We start from the raw sequence: 23,561 nt of genomic DNA on the forward strand, positions 1-23,561 counted from the left end.
ACAATATAGTATTTTCACCTTTTTGTTTTTGTTTGCTTTTTTCCATCATTTTTTCCATTTTTGAGCTGATTTTTCTTGTGCAGCATGATAATTGTGGAAATATGTATAGAAGAATTGCACATGTTTAACCTATATCGGATTGCTTGCTGTCTAGGGGAGGGGGATGAGAGGAAGGGAGGGAGAAAAATCGGGATGAATGTTGAAAACTACCTTTGCATGTATTTTGAAAATAAAAAGTTATTATTAAAAAAAAAAAAAGAAAGTTTTCATTTACAACACATGCCTATCAGGGAAAGCAAAGTCAGAGGGGAAATCCCATTTAGAGATGGAAAAACTAAGGCCTTTAGTTTGGGGAGCCTCCCCAAAGTCACAGCAAATTTCCATCTTATCTTGGAAACAGCTGATTCTTTCCTCCCTGAGATTCTATTAAGAGTGTTTTTGTTCAGTTATTTCTCAGTTGTGTCCAACTCTCAATGACCCCATTTGGAATTTTCTAGCCAGAGACACTAGAGCGATTTGCCATTTCCTCCTCCAGCTCATTTTTACAGATAAGAAAACCGACTAGAGTAAGGAGTGAGCAAAAGGAAAATTACTGAAAAACTAATAGGGGGCTACATCTACTTCATAGGATCATAATGTACAAGAAGGAACCTCAGAGGCCATTTTACAGATAAAGAAACTGAGGCACAAAAAGACAAAGTATTTTCCAATGCCATACAGAGTATGTGATTTTAGAAGGGGAGGGATTTGAACCCAAGTTATTTGACTTTAATCAGTCTTTCCAACAGATTATTTTAGTGATTCAGTTTCTAAGCCTGCCCTAAGTAGGAAAAATAGGGATGAACACCATAGTCCATCATCCACTGGAGAAGAAAAATCTCTAGAGCTCTCCTCCAGCTCTGAAATCCTGTTTCTCTGCCTTGTTCTCATCCATTCTTGTGCTCACGGGTAGCCTAAGGTCATGTGGAAAAGTGGAAAAAATCCTGGAAGTTGGAACTCCAGAACATGACACAATGGTGAAAAGTCTAAGTTGAATCCAATCTCAATTACATTGGGCTGCATTATTGAGGGGATTAGACTGGATGGCCTGGGAGATCCTGTTTATCTCTAGACCTAGAATCCCATGACCTGAGTTTAAGCCATGATTCAGCCTATTATTCACCCCGTCATTTACAGGAGGTCATTTCATCTCTCAGTGACAGTTCTTTTATCTGTGGGGCAGAACATAGAAAGAGCAACCTAAAATCAAGAAGATCCAAATTCAAATTTAGCCTCAGACAATTTACTAGCTGTGCAGCCCTGTTTGCTTCCATTTCCCCATCTGTAAAATAAGCTGGTGGCAAACCACTTAAGTAGCTTTGCCAAGAAAACTCCAAATGTGTCCACGAGAGGGGGACACAACAACAAAAAGTGACATTATTATCCCCATTTTACAAATGAAAACTTAAGCAGACATACCTACAGAACTTTTCCAGGATCACACTGGGAAGTAAGCAGCTAGATCTTAGTCCAGTGGCTGACACTACCAACAAGCCCCACCAGCTGGTCTCTGATCCACTGCCCTCCATTTCCCTTTGTACATTTTCTCCAGTCTGTCCACTCTAAGTGGTCTCCTCCATTAAAATGGACACTCCCTGGGAGCAGAAGCTGTTTCAGCCTGTGTTTTCCCAGGACACGATCCCCAGACTGTACTGGTGCCCTGACCATTCCCAGCCACCCCCAAAACACGCACATGACCAGCCAATGGCTCACCAAGGACACTGAACTTATTTATTTAGGAAAAATCTTGAAGGAAGGAAGACAGGCTACTGGTTACAAGTTCCATCCATGAGTCATGAGGGTTGGGGAGGGGATTTCACGGGTGCTTTGATGGAGGAGGCCATCACTTCCCTGGAAAAGGCAGTCCTGGGAAGGCCTTGGGAAAGCCTTGTACTCCCACCCACTTTCTTAGGAAATAGCCTCAGCCTTTCTTGAGATTTCCATGTCCTTCACCTCCTCCCTCAGGGTTAAAGTGCAGCTGGTTAAAAAGCAGGAGTAGGATTGGGGAGGAGGGGGTAACTGTACTTCTCTCAATGGGCCCCCAAAGTGTGTCCATCCAAACACTGAGGTTAACGTGGTTCCTTCTCCACCCACACCGTCCCACTGGAGTAGGATATCCTTCCCTTCCGATCTACGCCTTTCCTTCTGGAAAGTCTCAAGGATGGGGTCCCCACCTCTCTGGGGGCAGGAGAAGAAGCCCTACTTTACCTTGGGGGAACAACTGCCCTCCTTTCCCTAGGCTAGCCAGGATGTCCTCGAGAGGGTTTGGTCACAGCTGGTGCTGGGGGGTCCGGAGGAGCCGAAGAAAAGTTACCCCAAAGCTTCCTCCTTGTCGCCATCATTCAGATGGCAAAGAAAGTCTCTCTCTGCTCATTCTGTGGTATATTTATAGCAAAAGCAAGAGAAAGACCTGGCTCGTGCCTCCCCACGTTCAAATGTTCTCCCCAGCAAATTAAGGAGGCCTGGGAGAGGATCTCTGGGGAAGAGGAGGAAGGTTCTCCAATGAGAGGAGGAAAACTCCATTTCTAGCTTCCCCAGCTCCAGAATCACTGCCATATTGCTGCGCCCCACGCCCCCAGCCCAGCCCCCAGTCCCTGGATCCACTCTCCTTACTGCCAGCTGCCCACACCTAAGACACCTGTCCAGCTCCACCGGAGGCCCTGGGAGAGGGGTACGATGTCTCCGTCCAGCTCCCTGCAGGGACCTTCATGTCCTATTTCTCTAGCCCTGAACTAGGTAACTGAAGGGCTGAGTCAACGTAACCTTCAAAAATAAAAGTTGAACCCCGAGGACCCCATTTAGCCCCAATGTTCCCATCTCCCACCCCCACCCAACTCCTCAGAATATATTAACATGTGCAGCATGGATTCCCGCCTCCCCCTATGCTCAATAATTGCTGTGACAAGCGGGCAGCAGTCCAGGTCCATCCAATGGCCATAGGGAGGGGGGTGGGGGCCCAGCCTCTCCTCTCCCCTACAGGAAAGTGGGAAGCAATTCCAAGGGAAGAGGGTTTGGGGAAAGGGAGGGGAAAGGAAAGAGGAAGTCACTCCTCAGCCCCCTCTTCCCCCGGGTGGGTGGGACCGGGGGGTTCCTCCACCTCCAAGGAATGGCGGCCAGGGTGGGACCCAGGATGCTCCTCTCTGCCGTGCGTGAAAAAGCTCATCTCCTCGTGGCTCGCCTCTTTGCCGCAAGCCTGGCAGCTACAGTGGACAATCTTCTCCACCAGCTTGTCCACTCGAGGCATCTCATCATGACTGGGGCAGTCCAGCGTCACCTGTGGGAAACAGAGGGGAGAGGGGAGATACTTCCCACTTCCACTGACGTTCCAGACCATCCAGGGAAAGCCTGTCCATCCCATCCTGGGCCTCTTCCCTTCCTGGGGTTGCAGGCCCAGGAGGACAGAAGGGGAATGGGTCTGAGAGCAGATGGATCGAGGCAAAAGGAGGGAGAACAGAGGGCACAGCGGTGATGAGGAAGGAGATGAGACGACGGAGGGCAGGGGAAGAGGGGGGGTGGATGTGAGAAGGAAGGGACAGAGCGGCCCATTACAGAGGTCATCTTGTCCGAGCGGCTAGCAGCAAAACCGTAAGGTAGGCGCTCCTAGTAGTATGATCGTCCCCATTTTATAAATGAAGAAGCAGGCTGAGAGAGCTCAAATGACTTGGCCAGGATTACGCATGGGGTCTGAAGCATAGGGATCCTTGTGATCCCAAATCCAACCTTATCCACTGCATCACCCTGCTACCGCCAAGAACACAGGAAAATCAATGGTGAATGTTGGAAACGCAGGAGAAATGGAGGTAACAAGTGGGAGGAAACATGGAGACAAAGTGGACATGGAGGAGATAGAGGAGACAGAAGGGCCAAAATGAGAAATGGGGAGGATGGAGGAGGAGACAAAGGGGAGATGGAGGTAATAAAGTGGAGATAGAAGAGACAAAATGAGAAAGGGGGAGAACGATGGAGGAGACAGAGGAGATGGAGGCAGTAGAAGATAGAGGAAGGGGGGCAGACAAAAGAGACAAACATGAGAAATGGGGGGATGGTGGGGGAGATAAAGAAGGGATGAAGTAATAAGCTGGAGGAGACAGAGCAAAGATGGTGGAGACAATGGGTTGAAGGTAAAAGAAGAATGATCCAGATGGTGGATGGCAGCAACACAGGGAAGACAAAGGCTACAAGGTGAAAGACACAGGAGGGAGATATCGGAGACAGGAGAGAAGGAGCTCGCCCAGGTGGGGAAGGAAGGGTGACGGGGACGGCTGTGGCTTCTGTGGCAAAAAGCCCAGCATGTGCAGGGAGGAGGTGGGGAAGGGCGGCTTCCCAGAGACATACTCACAATTTCCCACATGGACTGAGAGGGCATGCAGGAGTCACAGTGTACCAGGGACTCTGTAGACTGGGGAAAGGTGTTGGGGACACTGTAGCTGAAGCACTGTCCCAGGCAGGCCCTACGGGGCAGCAGAAGGAAGGGGAGGGGGAGGCAGAAGAGAGACAAGAAAACTCAGTCACTCTCTGTCACACTTCTCTCAGACCCCCAGAGGGAGGCAGGGCAGGAGACCAGGGAAGGCTGGGCCTGTCCCTGCTTCTCTCAGACCCCCAGAGGGAGGCAGGGCAGGAGACCAGGGAAGGCTGGGCCTGTCCCTGCTTCTCTCAGACCCCCAGAGGGAGGCAGGGCAGGAGACCAGGGAAGGCTGGGCCTGTCCCTGCTTCTCTCAGACCCCCAGACCATTTTCCAGAGGGAAGCAGGGGAGGTGGCCAGGGAAGGTTTCTGGCTCTGTTTGGTCTCAAGAGCCAGGGAAGGCTGGGCCTGTCCCGGTTCTGGAGCCTCAGTAGAGGAGGAGCTTCAGCCTCCCTCTTCCCAGGCCTTCTTTCCCTCCCTCAGAGCTCCCCTCTTCCTCCCCCATCGCCCACTCCCCGCCACTCCAGCTCCCACCTGTTCTGAATGGATTTGGATTTGCAGCCGCTGTGCCCCACAATCTGGGTGATGTTCTTGGCTTCGCACCAGGCGCTCTTGTCTGGAAACAGAGCCAGCTTGTTGATGGGAGGGGGGGCAGCCAATAGCACCACGGGGAGGAGGGCACCCACCAGGACCCACAGCATCATGCCCAACACCACCAGAGGCCTGCAATTGAACCCAGAGCCCAGAGATGAGGCCCCGCTACAGGGAGGACCAGGCCCAGGACAGCGGGAGCTCCTCCCCTGGCAACTCAGGAAAAGGTTTGTGTTAAATGTCTGCAACCCCTGGGGAGGAAAGTGTGAGGGATGGAGTGTGTTATCTCTCCTGCACATCGACCTCCCACTCCTCTCAACACTCAGTCAGTGGGCATTTACTAAGCATCTGCCCTGCGCCAGGAAGAGACAATGAAGATCAAAATGAGTTAGTCTGCCCTCTCCCTGAAGGAGCACTACATAAAATGAAAAGAAACCAAGAGGCAAGAGTTGGGGTGAGGATCAGGAAAGACTCATGCAGAAGGCAATTCCCAAGAGATATTAGAACTCGGAGGTGAGGGTGAGTCCATCCCATTCATGGCTGTAGCCAATGCAAAGGCCTGGATGGAGACTGAGCTAGAAAATCTTATGTGAAGAAAGGGAAGAAAGCAAGTTTGGCTGGATTGTGTGTATATATATATATATATATATATTTATGTAGCACTTTAGATGACATCAAATAATTGGAAACAAAGTAGCTTCTCATCGATTGGGGAATGGCTAACCAAATTGTAGCACATGAATGTAATGCTCCTATGCTGTTAAGAAATGATGAAGGTGAAGAATTCAGAAAAGCACAGGAAGATCTACATGAACTGATGCAGAATAAAGCAAGAACCAAGAAAACAATACATCAGTATTCTGATTCTTTCCTCTTCTTTTTCTTTTCTTTCCTTTTTTTTTTTTTTTTGCCCCTAAAAATAGTATTTCTTACAAGGTATGGCTCTCTGGGAGGAGAGGAAGAGGGATATTGAAGGAAATTATGGTGATATAAAGAATAAAAGACATCAATACAAGCTTATTTAATACTTTAAAAAAAGGATTCTCTCTCCATCATATACAGACAAGAAGCCATCTGAACTTCGCTTTAAGATCTGCCTTGATAAGGGGCTCACTCCCCAATCCACTTTGGGGCAGTTCTAATTAGCAGGATTTTCTTACAGCAAGGCTAAATTTGCTTTTTTACAATATTGAACTCAAAGCTCCTGGAATTGCCAACTGTTGCTAACGAGAACAAGTCTAATCCCTTTTCCATTAGATAACCCTTCAAATACTTGAACCACAGCTTTCCTGCTAACTTCTCTTCTCCAATCTAAACAGTCCCCAGTTCCTTCCATCCTTATATGGAAAACACTCAAGGCCTTTCATCATCCTGATTATTTTCCTATGGACTCTCTCCAATTTAGCAGTGTCCTTTCTAAAATATGTGTCCAAGACTGAATACAGTACTTCAGATCTTGGACTAAGGCATGGCAAAGCAGGACCATCCCCTCCTGATTCCTGAAAACTGTAGCTCTTAATGCAATTTTTAAAAATCACGCTTTTTAATACCCTATCATAATATTGATTCATATTGAGCATGCAATCCACTAAATCCCCAAATCTTTTCCCAAAAAACTGTTACTTGTCCATCCTTCCCCACCAAAAACTATGGAAATTAATTTCTTGAACACACATAAGATTTTACATTTACCTCTATTGGGCTTCATTTAATTAGATTCAGCTCAGTTTTCTAACCTAACAAGTCCTTTGAGGATGTTGACCAACATCCGCTGTGTAAGCCATTTTCTCCAGCTCTGTCATCTGCAAACTGGATTAATACAGCAAATACTGCTTTTATATAAATCAGTGATATAAATGTAAAATAGTACAAGCCCAATGCAGCTTTCAGCTGAACTACACAGCAGTAGCTGTAGGAAACTAAGGGATACCATTCACCTGTTTTACAAAATCAGCAACCAAGAAAGGTCTGGACGAAGGACCCTCCATAGAAGCTGAAATCACAGAGACGGAAGAAAGTACTCAGACCACACAGAATGTTAGAGAAGAAAGGGAGCGTAACCAATCCCTTTTATTTTTCAGAGAGGGAAACTGAGGACCAGATATAGGAAATGATTGTCCATGATGTGTTCCTGGAACAACCAAGGATTCTCAAGTTTCCAGACTCCAAGTGCCGTGTTCTTTTCAGTCTCATATAGAAAGGTCATAGAGCTCATTTCTCTCTCAGCTTCTGGGCAGAATTTTTTTTTTCCCCCCTGAGGCTGGGGTTAAGTGACTTGCCCAGGGTCACACAGCCAGGAAGTGTTAAGTGTCTGAGACCAGATTTAAACTTGGGTCCTCCTGAATTCAGGACTGGTGCTCTATCTACTGCGCCACCTAGCTGCCCCTGGGCAGAATTATTAATAGATCCCTCCATCACCCCTTCCATCTCCTCTCCTCCCTCTCTTCCAATCCTTCTTTCCTTTCCTCTTTCCCTTTTCCTTCCTTCCCTCTCTCCCTTCTTCCTTTCCTTCCTTCCTCTCTAGCTCTGTCTCCTCTCTTTCTCTGGGCATGGCAATGAAGCAAAAGTGGGGGCAGGTCTGCAAAACCAGGGAGACTTCTAGCACGGGCCCCAGGGACAACCTGCATGTCCAGTGTCCAAAGGTCAGCCTAGTTAAGCTTAAAAAGGCTCATCACCAGAGAACTGGTCACATGGGTTTTTTCATCTACAAAGGCTATCTCTATGGTCTGCCCCGGTGGATGGAGCACCGATGTCACTGATATTCCAGATCTCAGACACTAAAGCAATATTTATTCTTTAGTCGTTTTTTAGTCGTGTCCAGCTCTTTGGGACCCCATTTGGAGTTTTCTTGGCAGAGATACTGTAGTGCTTTGCATTTCTTCCTCCAGCTCATTTTACAAATCAGGAAACTGAGGCAAGAAAAGCTAAGTGTGACACAGCTGGTAACTAAGGATGGATTTGAACTAAAAAAAAATGAGCTTTCCTGACTCCAGACCCAGTGCTCTATCCACTATGGCGCCACCTAGCCACTTGGTAGCTGTCACTCTCTTGTGGTCAAAGGATTCCATCTAATTTATTCATTCACTTCTTCAGTAAATATTAAATAATAGTGCCTGTCAACCAGAGCTCTATCTCTCAAACACTCTATAATCTCATTAATATGAAATTACCTCTAAGGATGCAAATTACAACCCCATTCACTCCTACCCATTTCAAGCAACTCTTGACCATGTTCTGCTATAAGTCTGCCATAGGACCCACCCATACGCTGAACTACATCAAATAAAATATAATGCAGTGGGAGCAAATATAAAGTGCTGCCCTGGGCTCAAAAAAAAAAAAAAAATCAATGCACAAGTACACAATGGGGGAGGTATATTGTTTATATCTGGGGTCCAGTTCTGGTTCCGACAATAGCTCCTCATGTGACCCTAAAAAAAGACCGAGGGTCTTGGTGGACTGAAGATTGCCAAACTGTCTAAAATCCCACCCAGATGAGAGTGGAGTGGAATTTTCAAAGCAGAGCATTGATTAACCTCAGAGAAGACAGAGGATTCACATTTCTAGGGTGAGAAAATATTTGTAAAAGTGCATAGCCTGGTGCCTGGCACATAGTAAGCACCATAGAATACTAGCTGCTATTACTGTCACCATTAACAATCCTAGGCAGGTAGTGGTAAATACAGAAGCACATTTACTTTGCATTTTATTGCCCACAAAGCATATTATTTCACCTGAGCAGTAGTAACTAATAATAATAAGAATAGTAACCTATAGCATTTATATAGTGCTTTAAGGCCTCCAAAACTTCTAACAAATATAATCTTATTTGACCCTCACAACAACCTGGGAGAGAGGGAGGGAGGGAGGGAGGAAGGGGGAGGTGCTAAGATCATCCCCACTTTGCAGATGAGGAAAGTGAGATTAAGTGATTTGCCCCAGGGTCACACAGCTAGGAAGCATCTGAGATTGAATTTGAACTCGGGTCTTCTTGACTCAGAGTCCAATGTTTAGTCCACTGAGTCAAGTATTATTATCCCATTTCACTGATGAGGAAATTGAGGTTCAGAGACATTTGCCCATGGTTACATAGCTATGCAGTGACCCAGGCAGGATTTAAATCCACAAAGTCCAAGAGAAATAAATCTTTTTTTTTTTTTTTTTTGGACTCATTTCCCCCCATGCTGGAGGTTAGGGGAGGGAAGGGGGGGAGGGAGAGAAAGAGACACAGCAACACAGAGACAGTGAGACAGAGAAAGAGAGAAGGGAGAGAGACAGAAATAGAGATAAAGAGAGACAGATGGAACCAGACAGAGACAGAGAGAGGAAAGAGACAGAGCCAGACAGAGCCAAACAGAGAGACAGACCAGAAGAGACAGAAGCAGAACCAGAGAGACGAGAGAAAAATAGAGTTAGAAAGTGAGAGAGATAGACAGAGACAGAAAGAGGGGAGAGAGAAAGTCAGAGACAGAATGGAGAGAAAAAAGGAGGGAGAGAGTAGAAGAGAGAAGAGACAGAGGGAGGGAGAAAGGGAAGGAAGGAAAAGGGAAAGAAGGGAAAGGAGAGGAGACAGAAAGGGAGAGAGAGGGAGGGAAAGAGACAAAGACAGAGAGCAGGAAGGGGAGAGAGACAGAGACAGAGACAGATAAAAACAAAGAGAAACAGAGTTCAATATCAAGGATGAGTGTAGAAGGAAGGAGCTGGGAACTACCCAGTTTTGTCAGCAGATGGCAGTGCAGGGCCACAGCTCAAGAAGACTTAATACAGGTCCTATTAACTAGCAAGAATTTTGTTCTTCTCCCTGAAGATCAATTCCATTCAGTGGATGACGGTCAGTTTACCACTTGACTGACTTGGTGCTCATCCTCTACACCCAGAGCAGAGTGTCCCTGCCCCTGCCCCTTCCTCCATCTACAAGGAAGAGAAAGGATAAAGAGAGATTCAGAAACCAGAGCAAGGTTACTGGGAAATCCACCCTTCAGACAGAAAGTCTGTCTGAAGCATTCTGGGAGGGATGCAAGGGGAGGGAGTCAGGAACGCCGGGTTCTAGTCCTGGATCACGGTGTGACGTTGGACAATCCCTCCCTCTTTCTGAATTTCTATTTCCCCCTTCATCAAACGAAGGCAGGCAATGGGTGAGAATGGAAATACTACTGGATTTGAACCAGGAATCACCTGTGTGACCTCTGGCAAGAGAATTCTCCTCGCTGGCCCTCAGTCTCTGTGGAGTGAGAATATTTCATTAGCAGGTCCATAGTCCTAGATCCTAGGGGAATGCCCAAGAAGAGGGGAAAGTCCTATCTGGGGCGCTGCAGAGGCTCTGACTGGGGCCAATGTTGCCCTTCAGAGAGCTGCAAGTAGAAGAAACAAAGGAGGCTGTGGTTGTACCCTCAGTTGTACTGAGTTAATGAGATCAAAATAATTAACCAGATCCTGATATGACCCAATGAAGCAAAGAAACTCAGTTCTGAAATTCTGGACTTTCTGTTATCTTCCAAATCTTCCTAGCAAATGTCTGCCACTGGACAAGGCGGTCTAGGCAGAAGGAGAGTGGAGATGGCTGAGCACGGCCCAACCCACTACTACAAAGCTGTCCACTACTATCACTAGCTATGTGCAAGCAGTTCATAGGATTTCAAGCTGAAAGAACTCTTAGAGATCACGCTGAACCCCCTCATTTTACATTGAGAGGAAATAAGATTCAGAGAGAAATGGGTGACCCAAGGTCACCCTAGTAGGAAGGAGCCCAGGTCCAGGGCACTTTCTACTACCCCACACTGAAGATCTGACTGATGGTGCATCAGTGTGTGTGTGTGTGTGTGTGTCTGTGAAAGAGAGAGAGACAGAGAGACAGAGAGACAGAGACAGAGAGAGAGAGAGAGACACTGAGAGAGAGAAACAGAGAGACAGAGAGAGACAGAGAGACAGAGAGAGATGGAAGCTAACACAGGTATAGGTGGTGAGGAATTAGACTTTAGAGCTAGAAGAGACCTCAAAATCCAAAACCTTTCCCTCCATTTTACAAAGCAAGAAACTGAGGCCCAGAGAGACCAAACAATTCTGCCCAAGGCCACATAATGAGTGACAGGATTTGAATCCAAGTCCTCTCACCCCAGGGGAAGTAGAAGGTATTGTAGTGCATAGAACCCTGGGTCTGGAGTCAGGAAGATGCACCTTCCTGAGTTAAATCTGGCCTTGATACTTACTAGCTGTGTGATCTTGGGCAAGTCACTGTACCCTGTCTGCCTCAGTTTCCTCATCTGCAAAATGAGCTAGAGAAGGAAACAGCAAACCATTCCAGTATCTCTGGGAAGAAAATTCCAAATGGGGTAATATCTGAAAAAAATGATCCAGCAACTTCCGACCCCAAACCCAGACATTCTTTTTACTGTCATACCATCTCTTGGGCGCTGAGGAAAAGCAGGGGGCTTAAAGAACACAATCTTGCCACACAGTCTCTAGCCTCGATTATCAGGGTCCAGTCCTGCTGGGCTTGGCTCTGAGATCTTCCTGCCCTTTCGCCTGTCCATGGACTTTCCAGGAAAGGACGTTCCCAACCTCACCCTGACAGCTCCAACATGGAACTGGGGCAAGGATCCTGGCTCCAACACACTCGTTGTTTGACAGCAGACAAGTCCCACCCCCTCATTGGGCCTCAGTTTCCCCAGTAAAATGAGACCACTGGACAATGGAAAGTGGTTAGAAAGTGAGAGAGATAAGAATAGGGTGAGAGAGAAAGTCGGAGATAGAGACAGAATGGAGAGAAAAAAGAAGAGAGAAAATGAGAGTGAAAGAGAAGAGAGAGACAGAAAGAGAGGGAGGAAAGGAGAGAGGGAAGGAAGGAAAAGGGCAAGAGGGGAAAGGATCCAACCTCAACCTCCCTTTCCAGATTGACTCTACATTACTTCTCCATTACACATTCTATGTTCCATCCAAATGAACCTGGAAGCTGTTTCTTACACAGCATCTCCCACCCTGGCACCCACCACAGGCTGTACTGACCCCTAAGTGCTCTCCTTTCTCACCACCATCCCTTGAGATCCTCAGCTTCCTTCCAGCTCAGCCCATGTGCCATTTCCTCCACAGAGAAAGCCTTCTCTTGTGCTCCGCCACATACGGAGCCTCTACAAAATGAGAGCAACAGCCAAGAGAAGGCGGTTTGAGCTTTCAGTCTGAGATCCTACAAATCACAGCATCTCTAAGTTGCAAGGCCAGGGTCTGCCTGAGAAGGAAATCCCCTCTTTCCCCATCCCTCGCCACCAGGCGACCATCTCCAGCCACTGGGAGCTGACAACTTCCCCAAAAGGCCTCCTCCCATTGGTGACCCTCCGATTGTTGGAAAGGTCTTAATGGCACATGTTTAACTGGATTACTTGCCATCTAGGGGAGGAGGTGGGGGAACGGAGGGAGAAAAAATTTGGAGCACAACATTTTGCAAGGGTGAATGTTTTGAAAATAAAAAGCTTTAAAATATTTTAAAATAAAGAAAAACTACATGGAGAATAAAAGAAAAGAAAGATCTTACATCAAACGGACATCTGCCTCTGAGACCTCCAGCCAGCAGCCCTAGAATGGTCTTCCAGGACAAGCTTAACCTCTCTTCCAGACATTTAAAGGCCGGGATGGTTCCCTTATCCATACACAAAATCCTGTAATTCCTTCAACCAATCCCCATATGGCATGGTGTCAGGTCCCTCCCCAACTCTGCAGAGGCGTGTCACTTTCTTTCTAAAAAGGGGCACCCCAAATCCAGGCAAGCGGTTTTTAAATGTCTTTCTTTTTCCCCCAGACTAGGAGTTTCCCAAAGGCACAGTGTCTTCCTCCTCTGTGTCCGCCCCCAAATTTCCATAGTCTCCCCACAGGGTTTGAGAGGTCCACCCCACCACCTTCACATAACCTCTTCCCTACAAGTCATTTCAGGGAAGTGTGACTCTGCTTCTGTGATACAAATATACATGGAGGATCACAGAAGGGTCAGGATGCAAAAGGACCCAAGCTAGAGAGAAGGTTGGATGACGGACAGGAGAGATACCAGCCCCATTCTCCTTCCCAGATAATGTTTGGGGTCTGGATTTGATTCCTGGCTTTGCCACTAATTATCAATCCCCCACTCTGCTCAGACTCAGTTTACTCATCTGTCAAATGAAGATGTTCTTTAAAACACCTGCTCTAAAGCTATTACAAAGAGGTCCTTTATCAACTTTAAAGTACTACATAAAAATAAGTTATTATTTGTACTCAATCAGCAATCATTTATTAAGTAACTAGGTGAGGGCAGCAAGAAGACTCAGTAGATATCGACCCATCCCAACACATATACACAGGAAAAGTACAAAAGCCCAGCAGGAATCTGACCTTGATCTTGGGAAGGCTTCTCATAGCCTCTATCCCTGGCCCTCTTCCTGCCTTCCTCAACATTCTTGCCACTTTTCCCTCTCCCATCTAGCAAACTTCATTTGGAAAACCTAGAGCTTGAAGGAAGACGAGAGCCAAAGGAGGTCCCAGAGACTTCTGGGGAGGTGGGGATAAGGAAACAAAAGAGACAGCTGAAATGGAAGGAGAAACCCAAAGAAATCCAAGAGTCTCTGAAATCCCTTCCATCTCTAAGTATGATCCTGTGATTATTTTTCGTGAGCCCATTTCCTCTAGTTTAAAATAAGAGCGGCAGCTAGATGGCGCTGTAGTGGATAGAGCACAAGCCCTAGAGTCAGAAGGACCTGAGTTCAAATATAACCTCAGACTTTTTCTAGCTATGTGATTTTGGGAAATTTACTTAACCCAGATTGCCTCCAAAATAAATAAATAAATAACACAAAATAAGGAGTCTGAGCACAAAAAGAATTTGATAGTCCCCTCGAGCTCTAAATATTATGATCTAATAAATTTCTATTATTGAATTGATATAATCTGGTCCACTCATTTTAACTGGAGGAAGCCAGGAGGAAGTGTCTTCCCTAAAATCACATAATTTGTTAGAGACTGAGGTGAGACTTGAACCCAGTCAAAAGTTCAGGCTCTCATCTCAGCATTTTTCACTATAATGAATTGTCTTGAACTCTAGAGAAATTTCTCAGGGCTATTCTAGGCAAAGAGGAGATTGGAAATGAACAAGAGACCAGCTCTCTAAGGAATTCCAGCTTCCAAAAAGATCTTAAAACTGGCATTGGGTTGGGAAATAGGGGGCACTATGTTTTCCTGCTGCACTTAGGTGTCTAGCGTTGTGTGGTCCTGCCATTTTGAAAAGTTGGTGAAGTCAGCACGGCATAGAAAGAGTACCAAATTTGGAATCTGCGGATCTAGGATTAAAAACCTGGATTTGCTCCTTAAATCCTATGTGTCCTTGGGCAAGTGAATTCTGGCTTTTTAGCCTCAATGTCCTCCTCTGTAAAGTGAGAAAATTGAATTAGATGAACTCTAACTTCCTTTCCAGACCTAAATTCTGTGGTTTCTTCGGAATACCCAAAGGCAAAGGCTAAAAGGAAAACAGCTTAAAATGTCTTCTGCTAGAGGGGCTAAGATTCACAATTGGTCATACGAGGGCTCTGGGGAGCTCCCTCAGGAAGGCCTAAACCGAGGGAGAAAGGATTAAAATCAAGATTTGAGGAGAGAGTCTCATTCAGAAAGGCCAGAAAAGAAAAAGAGCTTCCCACACTGTTCTCTCCTAAGGCCTAAGCTTCACCCTGGCCTCTAAAAGCAACTGTATTAATAGTGAGAAGGCACTGTGCAAATCTGTTTTTTTTTTTTTTGTTTTTTTTTTCTAAAGGTTCCTTCGGTTCCAAACCCAGGGCTTATAGCTCCAAGAGTGCCTTGGAAACCCTAAACAATGCGCCCCTCTCTCCTGACCCAGCTGTGAGAGTAAACACACACAGTGGGAAGACCTGGATTGTAGTCATAGCTCTAACTCCAAAAGTTCCAAATGTGATCCTGGCCAAACTCACTAAGTCTTGGTTTTATATGGATTACGATCAATATCTTCATTAAAGGTTCCTCTCAGCTCTGAAATTCTATGTTCTAAAGTCTCTCCCAGCTCTGAAATTCTGTGTTCTAAGGGTCTTCCCAGCTCTGAAATTGTGGGTTCTAAGTGTCCTTCCAGTTCTGACATCCTGGGTTCTAAAGTCTCTCCCAGTTCTGACACCTTGGGTTCTAAAAGCCCTCCCATTTCTAATATTATGTTCTAAGACCCTCCCAGCTCTGACCCTCTCTGCTCTGAGGTCCCTTTCCAGTCCCAACCTTCTATAAAATTGTGGTGCCCTATACCTACAACGCACCCCCCCAACACACACACACACACACACACACACACACACACACACACACACACACACACCTTACCCAATTTTTTTTAACGGTAGGCAGAGGGAACCACACCCTTCAAGTCAATGTCTTTCGACCCTTCTACCTCCAGACAGCCCTCAGAGTTGGAGGGCTCCAGCAGGGACCCCCCCTCCCCAACACGCATCGAAAAAACAGTCTCCAAAGAAAATTCCTAATAACAAGCCTCTGTGCTAATGCAGGGACCCGCCCTGGCCCTCACATCTGTTCAACAGAAGTCTCACTGCAGACCCTACCAGCATCTTTGTCATGTGCTCTCCAGCTCTCTCCAGCAGCAGCAGGCTCCCCAAGCCTTGGGGTAGAAAGAGCTACAGTTAAACCTAACAGACTGAAGTTTCACTTAGGAATAAGGCTGTCCCCCCCAACACACATACACACACACACACACACACACACACACACACACACACACACACACACACACCAGCACTACTACCATTTCAGGGGCCCATCTACACCCTGAAATCACCTTTCAGAGGGGTTCTCCTTTGGCTCTTCAGGATCCCCAAAGGAGGCTCACCAGGGGTGGGTGAAAGTCACCAATTCCCAGCAATGAATGACTCAGTCTTCACCTACCCCTTTTTCCTCAGCCTCTGGGGCAAATTCTGCCTGATTCTGCATGGCGGTATCACAGAAAGAAGGGGATCAGAAAAAGAATCTAGTTATTCCGCAATTAACAAAGGGGAAAGGGGGCCCTCTGCCAGGTTTTGGGTGGTGAACAGACTTGAAGCTTTCACTCCCGTGCTAATCTCTGTTTTTCTAAAGGTTCCTTCAGCTCCAAAGGCAGGGCTTTCGGCTCCAAGAGTGCTTTGGAAACCCTAAACAATGTGCCCCTCTCTGCTGACCCCTGCCAATGTGCCCCAGCTGTAAACACACACACAGCTGCCTCCAAAGCTTCCGTGAAAGATCAATATTAACACAGAAGGGAGGCCGGGCAGGTGACCCACAGTAAGGGACCCTCAGCTCAGCTGGAGGCCTTGAGAGCACCACAATGGATGGGCTGGGGTGGGGGAGAATGCCCTCGAATCTCGAAACCGCCCCCCCTTTCCCAAAGAATCCAAGGGAAAGACAAAAAGTTCCAGAACTGGGACAATGGGGAAGTTGGGAGGGGGGCAGGAAAAAGTTCTAAGTCGGGGGAGGCACTTTCCCTTCCTAATTCAAAGTTCTTTTTATGTCCCCCTCCGTAGATCTCTATGCCCTTCCCGCCCCAAACCAGATTTTCACTCCAGCGAGTAAGTGGAAACAGAGGAAGGAAAGAAAGAGTGACAGAGACTGAAACAGAGGGGAAGGGAGAAGAGAAGAGGAGGAAAGAGGGCACGGAAAGGAAGGCGAGAAAAAGGCAGGAGAGGCAGGGATAGAGAATAGGACGCAGGAAGACGGAAAAGAGGAGCACAGAGAGAAGCGAGGGAGAAAGGCAGAGGGAAAAGTGAGGCGGAGAGGGAGAAGACGATCGAGAGAAAGAGAAAGGGAGACGCGGAGAGAGAAAGGAGAGAGGGAGAAAAGAGGCGAGAAGGAGAGCGAGGACGGAAGAGAAAAACTGAAGGGGAAAGAAAGAGGGAAGGGAGAAAAGGAGACACGGAGTTAGGGAAAGACCCGGACAGCGAGAAGAATCCGGAGAGCGAGAGGCAAAAAGTCGGGGGACGTGAGAGAACGGAGAAGGAGCTGGGGGGGAGGGCAGGGACTGGCCGGGAGCCCCGGGAAGACAGATGGGGGGGCAGAGCCCGGGGGGAGGCAGAGTCCCTGGGGGGTGCAGCGGCCGCCTTTCCCCCCACCCCCCAAACTGCCCAGTTCTTGCCGAACGAGTCTCCAGCGCTCACAGGTTGATTGTTTTTGTCGCTCTTCACCCCGAAATCGAAGCGCTGGAAGCGGGGCCTCGAGTTCGGAAGCCGCTCGGACCCGGGCTGCCGCTGCCCTGCCCCGCCGCTCTCCTCCCTCCCCCGCGCCCCTTCCCTGGCGGCCCTTCCTCGCCTCCTCCGGCTGCAGCCAGGCCACTGCCCTGATGGCTCGGGAAGAACACTGACGCTCCGCGCCTCCCCCTCCGTCCGTCCGCTCCCCGAGGCTCGGTCCTCCCTGTCCGCCCCTCCGGGCTGGGGGGGCCGGGGACCCGGTCCCCGAGGAGGGCGGACGGGGCGCGCGGGGCCGGGACTCACCGTGCGCCGGACGGAAGGCTGCTCCCATAGGGCTCACGCCAGCTTCGCCCTGGGGCGCGGCGCGGACGGCGTGCCGGACGGCCGCTCGGACGGACGCACGGACCGACTGCCGCTCGCCTGCCCGCCTGCGGGATCCCGTCTGACGCCGCGGCGGCCCGCGGGCGGCCCGGGCGCGGGGGCGCGGCGGGGACAGCCCCACGTCAGGGGTGTCTCCTCTCCAAATAGGGAGAGAGGGCGGGGGCGGGGAGAGGCCGGGCCGGCGCGCAGAGCCCGGGCGAGCCGAGCCCCGCCGCTCCCGCCCCCCCACCCCGCCCCGAGCCCGGCACCCAGCGCCGCCCCGAGCGCTGTCTGCTGGCCGGCGGACAGCCCGTCCACCTCCGCGGGGCCGGGGAGCGCCGGGCCCGGCGGCAGCCGCGGCGGGAAGGCGTCTCCGGCCCGCTCCAAACCCGCTCCGCTCCGGCCCCGGCCCCGGCTCCCACTCAGCTGTGGCCCGGCTCCTCCCGGAGTGGGGGGATGGAGCAAGCAAGGGGAGAGAAGAGAAAGGGGAGAGGGAGAAGAGGAGCAACGGAGGAGAGGAGAGGAGGAGGGGGGGAGGAGGGGGAGGAGGAAGAGAGGGAGGAGGAGGAAGAGGAGGAGGAGGAGGAGGAGGAGAAGGAGGAGGAGGAGGAGGAGGAGGAGGAGGAGGAGGAGGAGGAGGAGGAGGAGGAGGAGGAGGAGGAGGAGGAGGAGGAGGAGGAGGAGGAGGAGGAGGAGGAGGGAAGAGGGAGGAGGAGAAGGAAGGGGGGGAAGAAGAGGAGGAGGAGGGAAGAGGGAGGAGGAGAAGAAAAGGAGGGGGAATGAGGGATAGGGAAGAGGGGAGAAGAAAGGGAGGGAGGAGGGGAGTAGGAGAGAAGAAAGGAGGGGAAAAGGAGAGTAAGGGGAGAAAGAAAAATGGGGAGAGAAGGGGAGGGAAAAAAGAGAAGAGAGGGGAAAAGAAGGGGAAAGGGAAACAGGAAGAGAAAAAGGAAGGAAAAGAATAATGGGGAAGAGAGGAGGAAAGTTCAGAAAAGGGAGGAAGAATAGGAGCCCATCCTAAGGCAGGGTTGCCTCCCGAAATGAGCTGATTGTAGCAGGACAAGTCCAAAGAGAAGACAGGAAAGGAACAATTAAAGCATTTTCAGAGTTCTACTTGAACTGATGCTAGGTAAAGTGAGCAGAACCCAGAGAACGATGTACACAGCAAACAAGATTATGTGAGGGACATAATCGGTGGTTCAAGGCCATTCTAATAGATTTAGGAAAGAAAATGTCAATCACATCCAGAGAGAGAACTGTGGAGGCTGAATGTGGATCAAAGCAGAGAATTTTTACTTTTTTGTTTGTTTGTTATTTTCTTTCTTTTCTTTTCGTCTGATTTTTCTGGCTCAACATGACAAAAATCAGAAATGTGTTTAAAAGGATTGCACATAGTTAACCTATATCCATCGCTTGCTGTCTTGGGGAAGGGGGAAGGAAGGAGAGAATTTAGAACTCAAAGCCTTGTTTTCTGTGTACAATGTTCTCTCTTAGTTCTGGTCACTCTACCTAGCATCATGGTTCATGTAGGTCTCTGAAAATGTTTTAAATTGTTCCTTTCCTGTCCTCTCTTTGGACCTGTCCTGAATTTTCAAAACTATCTTTGTACAATACTTTCAGTTAGTATTTTTTCTCATTTTCCTCTAGAAGTTCAGAATCACCAGAAATCAGAGCTGAAGGTGCCTTAGAAATAATCTCATTCAACTCCATCCTTTTACAGATGAGGAAAAAAGGCAAAAAAGATTAAGTGACTTGCCCAGGATCACACATTTAGTAAGTTTGGGAGGGTGGATTTGAACTCAGGAGGATGTCTCCCTATCTCCAAGCCAGCCCCCTATCGCCCTATCACACTGGAATATATGGGGAAGAATATATGCTCTTTTCATTCTCGTTATAAATATACTGGCATGGACAGAAGCCCAGACTACCCACCTTCCAGGGCCATCTGTCTTTTGAGGGTTGTTAAGAGCAGAATAGCAAAGGTCCCCAATAATGTTGGGCGACTTTAGATCACTAAATGTTGGAACTAAAAGGAATGTTGAAGACTATCTACTCTAAGTTTTCTTCTAGAGATTTGCCCAAGATCAACCAGCAATTTAACTGGAAAACTGGGATTAGAATTCAGGTCTCCCAACTTCCAAGGCCCTTCCAAATATATATTCTGTCCACTTTGCTACCAACCCTCTCTCTTGCGATTGTCCATCCCGGTTCTGGCTTTGAGGGATGTCAGGTGGGTCCCCGGTGGGAAAGGCAGGGCCACGGGGTTCTCGGCTTCCAGAGACACACCTGGTTGGCAGCAGAACTCGGTCTGCCCAAACAAGCCCAGCTGGCATGGGCCACAGGGGCCCTGAGGACAAAGCCACCTGGTGCAGATGTGGGCTGGGTCAGGACACGGGGGAGGAGTCGGAGCGCCATGGGACCTCCGGCCAGGGTGCCCGGGTCAGGAGGCCCACTCCTCGGGCTCCTTTGAAAACATCTGGCCTAAGGCACTGACCTGCAAGCCGAATGGGCAGCAGGGAGCTGTTCTCTTCCTGAGTCCCTGGAATGTGAGCTCCCACCGAGTACTGGCTGGAGACAGCTGTTTCCTCTAATCCCATCAGCCCGGGCTCCCACAGGAGTCCAAACCTCTGCACTCTGGTGGAAGAGAAAGAAAAAATAAGCAAAGTCTCTCAGAGTCTCAGGCAGCTGAGATCAGTGGAGTCGGTGCCAGGGCATTTGGAGCCTGGAGGGCAGCCGTGAAATCCGCTCCCCTCCCATCTGAGCCAGCAAGACCCAGGGTGTTTCATCACTCACCTTCCCGGCCCTGCTTTCTGCCGGCTCCTCCCTGGCAGGGAGAAGTTGGACCTTGGGGAGACAGCCTAACCCGACACCTTTATTCTACAGAGGAGTAAGCAGCAGAAGGAGAGGGGCTTCCTCTGAGCTGGATAGAGAGAGAAAGCCGAGGAGCCGGGATGTTAACATCCGCCTCCTGGCTCCCCATCCAGCGCCCTCCCAAAAAGGCCACTCACTGCCCGGGAGATCACATGGCAGTTTGAGGCCCTAGCTAATGAGAGCTCACATTTCCAGAATGTGTAAGACTCCACAAACCACCTTCCTCTTCATCCCCACTGTCCTAGTAGTAATTTAAGGTTTCTGAAGCAATTTACGAATTTCATCTTTTTTTTTAATATAAAGTGGAACAAGTGGGGTTATTTTTGTTTGATACATGAGGAAACTAAGTCTCAAAGAGGAAAAGGGACTTGTTTAAGTCACATAAATATATCTCCAAAGGTCACACATGGCACTGGAACTCTGGTCTTTGTGGGGCAGTGAAAGTCACTGAGTTGGAGCTCAGGAGATTGGGAGTTCTGACGCTTGTACCACCAATTCCTTGTTTTGTGATCTTGGAAAAGGCACTTAACCTTTACAGGCATGTTTCCTTTTCTGTAAAATTAGGAGATTGGACATATTCAATTAAACAATTCACTAAGCATGAGTGACATTTAGGAAGCTGCATCCTCAATTAACAAGCTTTTGTTAAATGCCTGTTATATGCCAGGCTTTATTCTAGGTGCTGGAGACAAAAGATAAAATGAAATGGTCCCTGCCCCCAATCAGCTTACATTCTATTATAGAAAAACAACCTGTGATCAGGAGGACCTGAGTTCAAATCTGATATCAGACAGGTAACACTTCTTAGCTTTGTGGCCCTGGGTAAGTCACTTGGGCCCAATTGTCTCAGCAAAAAGAAAAAAAAATAATCTGTATATGGAAACATAAAATTGCAATATGCTGGGGAGGTATGTCTCATATTAAGAAGTTTGTTAGTCAGTGAGGTGATTCAGGCCACTTCCAATGGTCTTGTGATGGAGACAGCCATCTGCAACCAGAGAGAGGACTATGGGGATTGAGTGTGGATCACAACATAGTATTTTTCACTTTTTTTGTGAAAAAAGTCAGCTACATACCAGGCTATCTCTCTAAGGTCTCTTTTAGCTTAGACAAGCTCTGACTTCAAGCTCAGGGCTCTTACAGCCCAAGAGACATTTTGATCTAATCCAACCCAATATGTGTTTATTAAGAGCTGAAGGCAGGTGATCATAGAAACTCATCCTACCTGAGCATATGAACAGCCCATTTCACTTTTGTCTTCCTATTTTCTATGCTAAGTACCTGCCTTCAGTCTTCTGCTGGGTACAGTGTGTCCTCTGAGGAAAGGTAGCAAGGGATCAGGTGAAATGTCTTCCCCCTTCCCCAAAGGGACAACTTCAGTCAATGCCATCATAAGGCAATTTCCATCTGCTGCCATCAAGCCAATCTCCCAACTGGAACATAGAGAACTTTCAATGCAAAGATCAACCCTCTCTTTGACTTAGTTTCTCATGTACTTCAGCTGTTCTTTGAAGAAGAGGAAGAAAAAAGGGGGATAGGACTTCTTTTTCCCACTATGTGGAGTTTGACCTCCATGTCCTCTTGTTAGGATTCTTACAAGGTATTAAGAATTGATAGTGTAATTGATAGAGACAATAGTTATCTAATTTAGCATGGCTCAGTATGATTGATCTGATCTTACAAGGGGATGTTATGGGCCAGAACTTGAAACAAGATACTAAGTGGAATTGAGGAGACAGTGGTTAAATCTAGTTTAGCATTGATTTAATCCTACAACAAATAATAGTTTCCTAGTGATGTAATGATTGGTGTATACTCAGTGTGGGATATATAAGGTCTCAGGGCTAGGAAGGAGAAGCCCACTAGAAGCTTATTCAGAGGGAGCTAGAGGCAGAAGCTGGCAAAGGCAAAGGACTAGAGGCAGGAGCTCTCGGAACCAAGGAGAGAGATAGGCCTCTAAGAAAGCTAACCGGGCCCAAGGAAAAGAGACAAGACTTTGAAGGAAACAATAAAGGATTTGGACTTTAACTCCTGGATGCATTTGGGATGATTATACTGAACTGAAACGAAGGCTGCCTCCAGAAGCCCCCTAATAAACCTGCTCTCAGAGAACATTATACTTTATTTATTTTTTTTTTTTTTTTAAATTTTTTATTTTATTTTATAATTATAACATTTTTTGACAGTACATATGCATGGGTAATTTTTTACAAGAACATTATACTTTAAAGAAGAATATTACATCCTGTTGTGCCCTTTCTCTGACTAATCTCCATCCTCAGGGGTGAGAGAAGTAATAAAATGAGACTTCCTCTCTGTGTCCCTCCCATCTCACAATGCATTTGCCTCAGCCCAATCTCCAACCTCCTCTGGGAAAAGGGGTACCTTCCATTCAATGACGAATATTTTCCCACCTTGTCCTGCCCTTCCTATCTGAACCCTTGTTCCTCTCCAGATCTTCCAAACCCCAATTCCTATTCCATGACCTGATTCCTTATCTTCATCCCCCTCACCTCTCTCACTTCAGAGTTTCATTCCCTCTGGAATGAATGCCTGTTCCATTGCCAAGAAACTTCCCTTTATCGTTGATTTTTTTTTCTCTTCCACTCCTTCAGTCTACTAGCTATTATTGAAACCTGGAACCCCCAAGGACGCAGCCTTGCAGTACTGGCTGCACCTTCATGGATTCTCAGCTCACTGATCAAAGCAGGAAGACTTGGGATACTCCTTACTCCCCATTGCTACTTCCAGGTTCTCTCTCTTCTGCCATCACTCAGTATCCTGCTTCCTTTTGAGGTTCATATTATTCACATCTCCTAATCAAAATTCCAGTAGCTATTGTCTACAGGTCTCCCAGATCTCTCCTCTTTCTCCATTAGAGTTCAATACAGCTCACAACTTTTTCCTCCTTCCTTCATACTTGGTCTTCAACATATTTTCTTTCAAATTTTCTAACCATTCAGTTCCTTAACCTGCTCACTTCCCATCCTACCTCAGCTACACACAAAAATTGTCAACCCTTGATCTTACCATTACCCACAGATTCACCATATCCATATTCAAGAATTCAGAAATCTCCTTATCTACCACAATCTATTGGCTTTTCACCTCTCTTTCTTCCT

General features: G+C 47.8%; 1 protein-coding gene across 1 annotated transcript; it reads right to left on the reverse strand.

The window, feature by feature from the left end:
• Positions 1-1,744: 1,744 nt before the first annotated feature.
• Positions 1,745-17,764, reverse strand: NBL1 (NBL1, DAN family BMP antagonist). Its single transcript, XM_074306068.1, has 4 exons — positions 17,515-17,764; positions 4,976-5,164; positions 4,379-4,490; positions 1,745-3,313 (listed from the first exon to the last, which is right to left on the reverse strand). Exons 2-4 carry the CDS (start codon positions 5,143-5,145, stop codon positions 3,083-3,085), a joined length of 513 nt encoding a protein of 170 aa, XP_074162169.1. The 5' UTR covers positions 5,146-5,164; positions 17,515-17,764; the 3' UTR covers positions 1,745-3,082.
• Positions 17,765-23,561: the final 5,797 nt, after the last annotated feature.

Source organism: Sminthopsis crassicaudata, chromosome 3, assembly GCF_048593235.1.
Source record: "Sminthopsis crassicaudata isolate SCR6 chromosome 3, ASM4859323v1, whole genome shotgun sequence".
Taxonomy (NCBI): Eukaryota; Metazoa; Chordata; class Mammalia; order Dasyuromorphia; family Dasyuridae; genus Sminthopsis; species Sminthopsis crassicaudata.